Raw genomic sequence first — 9,918 nt, forward strand, 5'->3', positions numbered from 1 at the left:
GACGAAACTCACGCACTGATTCAACATCAATTGTCTGAATTCAAGTCAGATATGATGAAATCACTCAAGAGCGCAGCCAGTGCTGACCTTAGACCGGATGCAATGGATATAGTCAACCGTATGATCGACGAAGCCATCCTAAAGTACCACCAGGATTACTTAGCACTACCGGATTACGCATTAGCGTCATCAGGAGCAAGAATCATTCCAAGACTCACTTCACCAACCTACGAACTCGAGCCAACTGAAAATCTAAAATGGATTATTCATAAAATGATACCTTTTCGTGACACCTCGCCTGCCATCACCGCGCTTTATCCAGATACCAATGTCGGACAGTGCTGGCCCATGGTCGGCAACAACGGTTCGATTGGCATCCTTCTTAGCAAGACCATCAAGGTGACCGGTGTCACTATTGAGCATGCTGGAAAGCAAGTTCTTCTTGACCGTCGTAGTGCCCCAAAGAACTTTGCTCTGTGGGGAGTCTATGGTGAACACTTAGGTCAAACAACTGATGGTGCATTGGGAGACCAGGGCCAGCATGTCATCGAACTTGCCAGTGGTCAATATAATGCTGAAGATCCCATCGCAGTACAATCGTTCCCTGTTTCGCCTCAAAAGCCAACTCGTGTTGTTGTCATTCGTGTTAAGGACAACTGGGGCCATCCTGATTATACCTGCCTGTATCGCATTCGTATCCATGGTGAACCAATATAATCCTCAGCATAACTAAATACTGCCATTCCCTTTTGTACCAATACTCTATTTACCATCGAACCCATAATAAATGTTCTCTATTACATACTCACATAATGCAATTGGCCCTCCCCTACTTCTTTAGTTGTTTGTAAAAGTGGTACAGTTGGCATTTTTAGTAGTGTATTGTTGGTGTACATTTTTTTATGTAGTTACTATCCATATTCTATTCCAGCATGTCAAGCTAGGGTAAGGAAATAAACCTGACGTTAGCGCCTAGTTACCTCAAAAATCAAAGCCAAGACAAAACAGACTACATACCAGATTGTCTGCGCTTAATTCATCTTCTTTTTCTTCCATGGGAACATCCGCCTCCTCTGTCTTTTGTGTTGGCTGTGTTCGGATATCTGTGAGGAACTAATAAACGACAGAGAAAGTTAAAATAAGAGCCACGGAAAGATATGCGTACAGCAACACTTACTTGTGCCTGTTCTTCTTGAGATACGTCAACGTCCGCTGATTCGTCTTTGGAAAGAAGTGTAATGTTATCCTTGATCATCAACTTCCAAAAATCAAGACGTTGTGATTGAGGGTTGGATGGATCGCATAAAACTTTAAGCCTGCGACATAAATCGTTGTACTGTACTCCTTCTTCAAACTTTTGAGGGATTCAATCAGCCTCATATTCAACGAGACCTACAGTGCTCTACTTCAAAATATCTCACCTTTTTGCATTGTTCACGCAATTCTTGGAGGCACTCTTTTGCTTTTTCAAAGTACTGATCAGCAAACGATTCCTTCACGAGTTGTTCGATCCTATCCGACATTTGCTGCACCGCTAGATGGTCATAGTCAGCCTCTAGATATTGTCGATTATATACAAATTCATGTCATGTCATGTCATCTCACCTTCTTCTATGAAATCGCCTTCTTTATCGATCATAGCTCTAAAGTCCTTAATAGGGTCAATTGCGCCAACTTCCCGAACATTCGATAGGTTATTCATGATCGATCCTGGTCGCTCATCCAGTTCCATGTCTGCATCTTCCACTTGTTTCACCTTATACTTCTTGAGACTTTCCTCTTCGTTCCTGACGATATCTTGGATAGGAGCTATTGGCTCTTCAGATTGGACACCTTTACCATACCTTCGCTTTTTCCCTTCCTTTGCATTTACTGCGGAAACAATGGAATGTAAGCGCCAAACCACTACATTATTGCGCATTACCAATATTTCCTGTTTTACATACCTTTTTTAACACCTGCAGTCTCCGTCAACTTCGTTATTTTATCTCTGGCGACATCCATCATGATTGGAAGTGGTTCCATCTGCATCTTCAGTGCAGAATGAAGTTCTGGAATGGGAGCAGCTTTGTTCAAACTACGTTGTTTGATAGCTTCATTCAAGCGCCAAACTGCAGGGTTGAATATTTTTTCAGGAGAGAAACTAGCACTGGTAGGTTTATTTTGGTCAGCATTATTCTACAGTAGCCATTCATTATTTAATTCCCCTTACCTGCCATCCGGTTCCTTTGGTAGCTCCATGCTGGCGACAAACGCATCCATGGCATCTTCGAGCTCCTTGGAAGGAAGGAGTTTGTGATCAGTGACTTCTTTTCCATTAGGCAGAGTAACCACATCCAGTGGCGCAAAGGGGAATTGGCGAATGTCCTCCGCAAACGGTACCTACGAACAGAAACATGTTAACGGCATTCTTCATTATAATGAACACTCGACAACATATTGCTGTCCTACCCTAATGAAATGTAGAGCATCTATATTTGGTTCAAAGTATGGTACAAGAACGCCAAGCTTAGGTTGTTGATTCTCTTTGGCGACATAACGAACTAGAGCATATGCATTCTGTTCGTACAGCGCTCGGGCCAGAGAAGAAATAGTTGCGGAGGCAACCATGTTGTCGGCAGGCCGTGGTAAAATAACGTATACATTGGACATAAGGTAATCTCTTGGAATCTAAGCAGAGGAAACGAGAGAGTAACATTTACATTTAGCTATGTAGCCCGTAGTGCTGGTACACGTTCGTAAACACTATTGTACATACCGATGATGCACTCAAAAACCCAAGTATGAACATTCCTGCCTTTGTCTCGATCTTCATGAACTTCTCATCTTCTGCAGTGATGACGACCAAAGACTTTCCAAAGGGGTATGCGTGTTCAAGATCATAACTATTGATGTTGCCTTGTTCTGTAGCTCCTGCAGATGTCGATGCTTCAGCTGATCCATTTAAATCAGATTCAGCTGTCTGAGCTTCTGAATCTCCGTTGCCATTACCATTCGCCTGTTTATTTGAACCCTTGATTTTGTAGGAGACCTCTTTACCGACATCATGCGTTAAAGCCTGTTCGCCTGCATGCGTATCAGATAGTGCTGACCACTTCTTTGCGGTAGGTAGCTTTGCTTCATATGTTCTGGCGTACATGAAGACAGGAACAGAGAGGGATTCAAGCGGATGCGCGGCGGCATCACCGAGCAGAAGTTCGCCTCGAAACACAGGCGTCGGATTGACTGTCTTGACCTTGAAGGTGCTTAGCATATCTACAGCATCTTTCATTGGTATAATATCCACATAGTCTGCTTCGGCGAGAGTGCGAAAATGTTTAATATTATCAGCCTGAACGAAGGATGGCTGGTTTAGCAGCAATATAGGTAATTTGGATGAAGATTTCGCGATATGAATGGCATACCTTGGTTTCCGAGAAGTTGCTAGTGTCAGATTCAGTATAGCCAGCTATACTTTATTCACAAGACGTATACGGATTAGCACGTCGTTGAATCAGGGTGAAAAACTGCTATAGTTCGACTTACATGACGATCAGTTCAGTCTTGTGTGCAGCCAATCTCTCTTGAATATGGCCAATATCAGACCAATCTGTTTCGCTTTCTGCATCAGTAAATAGGATAATCTTTTTCACATATTTCAGTTTTCCGCAGTGGTTGTCCATATCATTTTCGGCGAGAATCAAGGCACTTAGAACTAGAACATAGTTAGTGCCAGTCATGTTCTTTTTAAATGTACAAAGAACAACTGTAGATACCTACCATCTGTCAGCGAATGTTTACTCGCGGTCGTGTTCAACAGTTTACGGACCAACTCGTTGTCTGGTACGTCAATTCGTTGAATAGTTGTAATATGTTCATACGCAGAAGGCTCTTCGCTATTCTTAGGCACTAGGCTGTTGTCCGTTCCTTGCGAACAAAGCTTGTGAGTATGCAACTTGCATATCTAATTTTAACTCATATAACATACCTTCTGTTCCAGCTAATATGATACTGATCATATCGGTCTTTCGCCCAACTAAGAGCTACAAATATTGTTACTACAGGATTGCATAGCGGAGAGCGACGCGCGAATCGACCTACTTTGTCTTGAATCAAGCCTGCCACAGCATTAATGGACTGTTGGAAGCAGGTTATGTCCACTCCTTCTTGCTTGACTTCCATTGACGGAGAAACGTCAATAATGTACGTGGTGGCTACTTTATGCGCCATGGTGAATTGACGAATTGTCGAAAGCACTGGGACCAAAACTTTAACAGCCTGTCTCTAAATTGTTGCGGGGATTTAACCCTTTGACAATGAATAGCAAAGAAAAAAAGTCTGCGTTTTCAAAAAGTTGCAGCTATTGTGTATTTAAAAGTGTGAATCATTCAAATGTAATTAATTTAGAAGAGGGGTACGTTCAGTGCTGGTTTCACTGTCGCTATCGTCCCATATTTTGTGTGTCTTCTGAAATCGACCGCAGCACATAATGCACCAATGTACGCCTTCCCATGTGCGCTTGGGCAACAGTTTGATATCTTTCCACAAACTCGGTCGACCTTGTAGAATACGCTCAGGACGAATACGGTGTTCAGCATCTATGATGGTAGTAACACAAGTCTGTGGTGGTATAAATAAATTAGTTCTAGGACGGAGTATGCTTTGTCGCTCTGGAAATATACTTACAACAACTGCTGTTAAAACAGCCAAGGCAGTACTTGCTGATATCATGAACATGATGATTTGTTGGTATCTAGCGGCTTGTAGGACAGATGCTCCACCCATAATCTGACCAGTCATCATACCAGGGATAGCGATGAGCCCAATGACGGACATTTGATTGATGGTGGGCAGCATGGCTAACCGCACGGATTCGGTTGCTACAGAAAGACCAGCTTCCCAACGCGTTGCTCCATAAGAAAGATAGGTTTCTATCTTCTCGTGTCCGTCACTAAGACTTGAAAGACAAGAACCGATTGCAACTGCCATGCCGCTCATTAGATTTCCAAGCAGCATTCCTGTAGTGGGTATAAACTTTTCTGGAGTCCAAAATGGATCCTGTGCCATTGCATATCGACTGCCGATAATCCCCACCAACAACGTCGACATAGTCATTGAGCATAAACACGTCAGAAACTAGTAGATTAATGAGGATTAGCATGGCTGTTTTGATAACATGCTCTACAGTGAAGCCCAAAATCCCCTACCATTCCCCGAAAAGTCTTGTTCGACTTATTGTAAATGATCTCATAGCAGCCCAATAGAATAAGAATCACTGTGACGAAGAGAAGATAAGGATACTAACTCAATAATGCTGAAGATGAAGATCACTTACTCGTCATGAGTATAACTATAGCAGGATGCTTTGCTTGGAATACATCTTCTAAAACGAAACCCTACAAGCACGTCCATCAGAATTTGGGGGTTTTGAAACTTATTTTGTTGTGGAAACCTACCATTATCGTTAGTTGTACAACGCAGCGAATTGCTGATATCAATAGTGATTTTTCTAGGCCAAGACCAAGTATCGAAGACATGATCACTGTTCATAACAGTCAGTTCAAAAGGACATAAGAGAACCCACTAACAGGAGAAACTAAATGAATCGATACTTACAATTTACAACGATGAATAGCGATGCAAACCCAACGTTCCACCAAGTGAGTTCAACCATGTTGTTATCGCCATGGTTTCCGTTTTCGCCTTGCATTGCAAAGCCAAGAACGTCCATGGTATGAATGAAAGGAGGTGCCAATAAAAAACTGGTTGTCAACCAAAGTGGAAGGCAAAATGCTTGCTCATAGACAGTCACATTGCCGATTTGGCGATAGGCTCAAGGTTGCACGGCATGTTTCGGTTTACTTGACAGGACCATGGTCGAAGGTACGACATAGCCCGGTTTAAAGATGTTGTGAAAATAACAGCTTTGTTACTTCTTTATCAAAATTTTACGCATAACGTAAATTGGGGTTTTGTTTGGGCGCACTGACCGTTGACATAATCGACCCAAAGGCGCTGTTTGATTTTTTTTAATGACATCGCTAATAACGCCTTTACCAATCAAATGCCCGACTTTGTCAGTAAGTAAAAGCAAACTGTATGAAGGCCTTTTTGGCGTTCAAAACCCTATGTTGCTTTCGTTAAATACTTTGACTTCATATATTCGCTACAAAGCTTTTGCGTTCCAACTTTTAGATGAGCAATGGCCAGGTTGAAGGGTGATACAGTCAGTTCTACATTTTGTGGGGTTCATTACGCCATCATGACTATGATCGATCGCAAATTGCCAGCAACAGCATTATGTTTAAATAGAAGGCAGTTGCCAAATAGTACAAAAAACCTTTTTTAAAAGAAACTCAAAAACGGGCCAAACAATATACTCTCTCAGTCTTTATACTTTATATGGTAACTGAGCTGCTCCATTGTGAAGAAGAGCTTCCACTTCTAACAATTCGTTTTATATAAGATAGCACGGAACTCTAGTTATATTTTATTAAATATTATTGTATTGTTCGAGCATGAGTAATGTTGTTGCCTTTTGCTCTTCCCACTGCAATCTGATCTTGTGACATCATATCTTTATCAAGCACGTGGAGAATTGTTCACCCTTTGCCACACAAAACGAGGCTTGGTACGCAGCAACTTTTACGAATCTCGTCAATGCTTAGTTCACATCAATCCTATATCTCCTTCTCGCCTGAAATATGGTCACAAATAGCCTGGCAAATTGATGACGTTCAAGATCTGTTAGCTTTGTCGGCTACTTGTCGTTTCCTTCGACTCCTTGGTACTGACGATCAATTGTGGAAGCAATTGTGCATTCAACACTATGGAGTTGATTATACCTATACCAGTTTCTTGACACAATATAAAGCATGTACTCAAGATAAGTCCATGCGAAGAGTATGTAGGCATCTTATGGGATTCACCCAGCCAGTTTTGCTCGAGAAAAGCTCTTTATACAAGACTATGTCCTTGGAAAGTCCATGCTCCAAGTGCCATGCGCTATGCAACGAACTGTATATGTGTATGCACAGAAAATGTGACGAAGCCTGCAAGTATTCTTATATCTTTTAAAAGCTAGTGTGTTCAAATATCTAATCAGATCGTACAGTATGTTCCGGATGCCGTGATGTTGGTGACCATCATCTCTTTTTAAGAGTTAGCAGTCTATGGTTATGGTGTACACGATGCAGGACATCCTACTCCATGCCAGTTGGCCGAGCAGTAGGTTAAAGTTACTACGAACTAATCAAGACTTTTTTACTTGTCCTTAACCTGTCCTTTATTTTTTTCCTACAGCTTGGCGTATGCACAGCTAGCCGAAGCGAACAAATCAAAGTTGATGAAATGCTCGACATTGTCACCAAAGATAATGACAATGGTCGTGGTGCGTTGGAAAAGTTTAGATTCCGTATTATGGAACGCAATTTGGAAGTCGAGGAGCAGCGTGAACTTTCGCAGTTGCCTGAGGACCAAATCAAAGTTCATGTTATCAGTCGTGCCTGGCTCCAAACTTGGGGCCATTGGCTACACGGTAAACCATCATGGCCAGATGTTTCATGTATTCTTTGACAGATAGCTACTAACACATTCTACTTGAAGGCGGTTTGAGTCCAGATCCAATCGACCAATATGAGCTGTTGGATGAGCGTGGTAAACTTCATATACCAGAAGTGACCTTGGAAGGCTGGTCACTTGGCTTTGTTGGACCTAAGACTTGGGAGCACCTTAAGTCGACCTATGGTGTGAAGGGTCCAGATTTGACGGAAGGTGAGTTGAATTAGCTCAAAGTGAATCCCCAAATTATCACCTTGGCAGCTGATATGAATCTTCTTTCATAGATGATGTTCAAGGTGACGAGTACGAAGGTATCCGAACTAGGATTAAGCTATGGAAGCAAAGTTTGAAGTCTCTAGCTATGACGCCAAATTAGAACCAAATACTTTTTTGAGCGTAACGTTTTATATTATCTGTATTTGTGATTTGCTTTGATATCTTTTTTTTATTCCCAATTTACAAATTAAAAAAGCAATACTATTGAGTCCGCAAAACCAAAAAACTGATATGCGTACCAAACCGTCCTCCTGATGGACGATGATAAGCCAATGTTAGCCTGGTCCGACTTTAGGAATATCGTAATGCTCACTAAGCTGTTCGAGCTTGTCATTGAACTCGGCGACCTTTTCCTTATGTGATTTTTCGGCTGATCTTCGTATTTTTTCCTCTTGCTGCGAACAAGGAGTTTGTTTAGTGCCTAGCATACTTCAATAAACAGCCACAATAGAAATCACTTACTCGTCGTCGCTGAGTCTCCTCAAACTTGAGCTCTGCCGGCGTTTTCTCGATAGCAACATATGTGCTTCTTTTCTTTTCGTCGGCTGCTACATGTCTAGTTGCATCTTGCAATTTCGACTTTTTTGATTTTTTCTTTTTCCTAGAATCAATGGTTAGTATGCCGTAGTGAGCAGGGAATGTAATCAAAGTAGAAGACATACTTTATAACGCCTCCGCTGGATCCCTTCAGCTTGAGTGACCCACTGGCAACGTGATCGTACGCCGACATGTCAGAAAATGGGTCAGTAGATCGACGCAGACTGCGGGCTCGCAAAGTTCATAAACCCCATGGTGGCGGTCACATGCCCATAAAATTGAGGAGACGGCCAAACAGTACACCTCATCATTGATGAAAGCTTTAAATGAAGACTAAATGTGATTTTTTTATGGATGTTTGGGTGATGTAAATTACTGTACAAGTGATATTTGAGGGTTGCTGTACAAAAAGCAGGAAGTAAATAAAAAAGAAAGAAAAGCAATACAATATCATAATGTTATTGGATCATGTCGCCACTCGATCCAAGAATATTTGTTACTAAAATTATTGGTGCTTGAAACGATGTCGTCGTTACCAAAAGGATCAAAAGCACCAACAGAGCATTCTTTATCATTTCGTAGAAAATAATCGCACGAGCTCTCTCGTGACGCTAGCTTCAGGATAGCATCGGCGTCTTCATCGTCCTCATCGTCGTCTTCAAGGTCCGCTGACGAGACGGTGGAGTGGTTTACAAGATAACGCTGTTGAACATCTTGTATCCAGCGCGGTACGGCACCGTCTTCCATTTCTTCGTCATCTTCATCGCTACTACTGTAGTCTATGATGACAGAGTCAACATTGTCTTGGTCCAGTTGATCAAAACAAGTATCAAACCAACTTTCCTCCTTGGACTTGTCAGTGTCAACAACAGTCACTATGCGGCCAGATGGCCGTCCAAAGGTTAGAGGCTGATCAGCCTCCTCCTCGTCGCCTTCTTCATCATCATACCCCTCTTCGTCATCTGTATCGGATGCTATGGTATGTGCCTTGATTAACAAGTTGCGAATCAATACATGTTTTCGTAATGCAATATCGGTCCTCTGATATTGATAGCGAGTGAGCTTGTGCTCTGACAAATGAAGGACATAGTCATAGTCAGATACTGAGTCGAAGTGCAACCGGGTCATTGAATTAAGAGTTTTGCTTCGGTGCGTGAGAGTGAAACGGTTTTGACTTGACTGGTAGTGGAGATGTGATGTGTAAATTTAGAAGGAAGAAAGGAAAGAGAGAAAGAAAGCAGGGACAGCTGAAAGACTTCGAGTAGCCCAAAAGAAAACCGACTTTGAGTGACGGGAAATCAAAATATTTATAGGAGAGAAGTAAGATATGTAACATATCCAGAGTATTTTATATACATCGGGTCCGGGGGCAGGCAGCTTTGCTCTCATGACTGCTAGAAAACCCCATGATGAGATCAAATTGCTTGTTGCCATACCAATCGACCTTGCGTGATGGGAACTCATGATCCACTCCTGGCACAGGTTTATCTGGGAAATAATGACTCTCTTTTTTCTTCTCATGAGAGATACAATTACTACTGCAAGTGCTTATTGTGTATACTATCG

The 9,918-nt window shown here is 42.1% G+C and overlaps 6 protein-coding genes across 6 annotated transcripts; 2 read left to right on the top strand and 4 right to left on the bottom strand.

The window, feature by feature from the left end:
* Window positions 1–120: 120 nt before the first annotated feature.
* Window positions 121–717, top strand: K450DRAFT_178951 (uncharacterized protein; the record flags this gene model as incomplete). The annotated part of the gene is made up of 2 exons (XM_051584307.1): window positions 121–490; window positions 530–717. 2 exons carry the CDS (start codon window positions 121–123, stop codon window positions 715–717), a joined length of 558 nt encoding a protein of 185 aa, XP_051441668.1.
* Window positions 718–825: 108 nt separating this feature from the next.
* K450DRAFT_256125 (uncharacterized protein) lies at window positions 826–4,296 on the bottom strand. The gene is made up of 15 exons (XM_051591450.1): window positions 4,081–4,296; window positions 3,968–4,022; window positions 3,760–3,906; window positions 3,526–3,694; window positions 3,405–3,453; window positions 2,992–3,331; window positions 2,759–2,913; window positions 2,452–2,670; window positions 2,213–2,382; window positions 1,947–2,149; window positions 1,606–1,872; window positions 1,422–1,534; window positions 1,178–1,354; window positions 1,018–1,113; window positions 826–940 (listed from the first exon to the last, which is right to left on the bottom strand). The coding sequence occupies exons 1-15, from the start codon at window positions 4,207–4,209 to the stop codon at window positions 923–925; spliced, it is 2,307 nt and encodes a 768-aa protein (XP_051441669.1). The 5' UTR covers window positions 4,210–4,296; the 3' UTR covers window positions 826–922.
* A 1-nt stretch (window position 4,297) lies between these two features.
* Window positions 4,298–5,878, bottom strand: K450DRAFT_256131 (uncharacterized protein). Its single transcript, XM_051591451.1, has 6 exons — window positions 5,596–5,878; window positions 5,436–5,521; window positions 5,315–5,375; window positions 5,187–5,254; window positions 4,666–5,115; window positions 4,298–4,599 (listed from the first exon to the last, which is right to left on the bottom strand). The coding sequence occupies exons 1-6, from the start codon at window positions 5,708–5,710 to the stop codon at window positions 4,378–4,380; spliced, it is 1,002 nt and encodes a 333-aa protein (XP_051441670.1). The 5' UTR covers window positions 5,711–5,878; the 3' UTR covers window positions 4,298–4,377.
* Window positions 5,879–6,336: 458 nt separating this feature from the next.
* K450DRAFT_256134 (uncharacterized protein) lies at window positions 6,337–8,072 on the top strand. The gene is made up of 5 exons (XM_051591452.1): window positions 6,337–7,033; window positions 7,094–7,206; window positions 7,282–7,516; window positions 7,585–7,752; window positions 7,824–8,072. The coding sequence occupies exons 1-5, from the start codon at window positions 6,640–6,642 to the stop codon at window positions 7,913–7,915; spliced, it is 1,002 nt and encodes a 333-aa protein (XP_051441671.1). The 5' UTR covers window positions 6,337–6,639; the 3' UTR covers window positions 7,916–8,072.
* Window positions 7,799–8,577, bottom strand: K450DRAFT_256138 (uncharacterized protein). The gene is made up of 3 exons (XM_051591453.1): window positions 8,478–8,577; window positions 8,278–8,416; window positions 7,799–8,210 (listed from the first exon to the last, which is right to left on the bottom strand). Exons 1-3 carry the CDS (start codon window positions 8,543–8,545, stop codon window positions 8,091–8,093), a joined length of 327 nt encoding a protein of 108 aa, XP_051441672.1. The 5' UTR covers window positions 8,546–8,577; the 3' UTR covers window positions 7,799–8,090.
* A 96-nt stretch (window positions 8,578–8,673) lies between these two features.
* Window positions 8,674–9,645, bottom strand: K450DRAFT_256140 (uncharacterized protein). The gene has a single exon (XM_051591454.1). It carries the CDS (start codon window positions 9,478–9,480, stop codon window positions 8,803–8,805), a length of 678 nt encoding a protein of 225 aa, XP_051441673.1. The 5' UTR covers window positions 9,481–9,645; the 3' UTR covers window positions 8,674–8,802.
* Between the last annotated feature and the right edge of the window lie 273 nt (window positions 9,646–9,918).

Source organism: Umbelopsis ramanniana (assembly GCF_025399195.1).
Source record: "Umbelopsis ramanniana AG unplaced genomic scaffold K450scaffold_61, whole genome shotgun sequence".
In the NCBI taxonomy this organism is placed as follows: Eukaryota; Fungi; Mucoromycota; class Umbelopsidomycetes; order Umbelopsidales; family Umbelopsidaceae; genus Umbelopsis; species Umbelopsis ramanniana.

Coding starts and splice junctions, on each gene's coding strand:
- K450DRAFT_256125 (XM_051591450.1), bottom strand. CDS start 4,209: ATGGCGCATAAAGTAGCCACCACGTACATTATTGACGTTTCTCCGTCA. Junction 2,914..2,991: donor TTCAAATAAACAGGCGAATG/GTAATGGCAACG, acceptor CGACATCTGCAG/GAGCTACAGAACAAGGCAAC. Junction 1,873..1,946: donor GACTGCAGGTGTTAAAAAAG/GTATGTAAAACA, acceptor TTGTTTCCGCAG/TAAATGCAAAGGAAGGGAAA.
- K450DRAFT_256131 (XM_051591451.1), bottom strand. CDS start 5,710: ATGGACGTTCTTGGCTTTGCAATGCAAGGCGAAAACGGAAACCATGGC. Junction 5,522..5,595: donor GCTATTCATCGTTGTAAATT/GTAAGTATCGAT, acceptor TGTTATGAACAG/TGATCATGTCTTCGATACTT. Junction 5,255..5,314: donor TATAGTTATACTCATGACGA/GTAAGTGATCTT, acceptor TCTTCGTCACAG/TGATTCTTATTCTATTGGGC.
- K450DRAFT_256134 (XM_051591452.1), top strand. CDS start 6,640: ATGCTTAGTTCACATCAATCCTATATCTCCTTCTCGCCTGAAATATGG. Junction 7,517..7,584: donor TTGGGGCCATTGGCTACACG/GTAAACCATCAT, acceptor TTCTACTTGAAG/GCGGTTTGAGTCCAGATCCA. Junction 7,753..7,823: donor GGGTCCAGATTTGACGGAAG/GTGAGTTGAATT, acceptor CTTCTTTCATAG/ATGATGTTCAAGGTGACGAG.
- K450DRAFT_256138 (XM_051591453.1), bottom strand. CDS start 8,545: ATGTCGGCGTACGATCACGTTGCCAGTGGGTCACTCAAGCTGAAGGGA. Junction 8,417..8,477: donor TCCAGCGGAGGCGTTATAAA/GTATGTCTTCTA, acceptor CATTGATTCTAG/GAAAAAGAAAAAATCAAAAA. Junction 8,211..8,277: donor AGGAGACTCAGCGACGACGA/GTAAGTGATTTC, acceptor CCTTGTTCGCAG/CAAGAGGAAAAAATACGAAG.
- K450DRAFT_256140 (XM_051591454.1), bottom strand. CDS start 9,480: ATGACCCGGTTGCACTTCGACTCAGTATCTGACTATGACTATGTCCTT.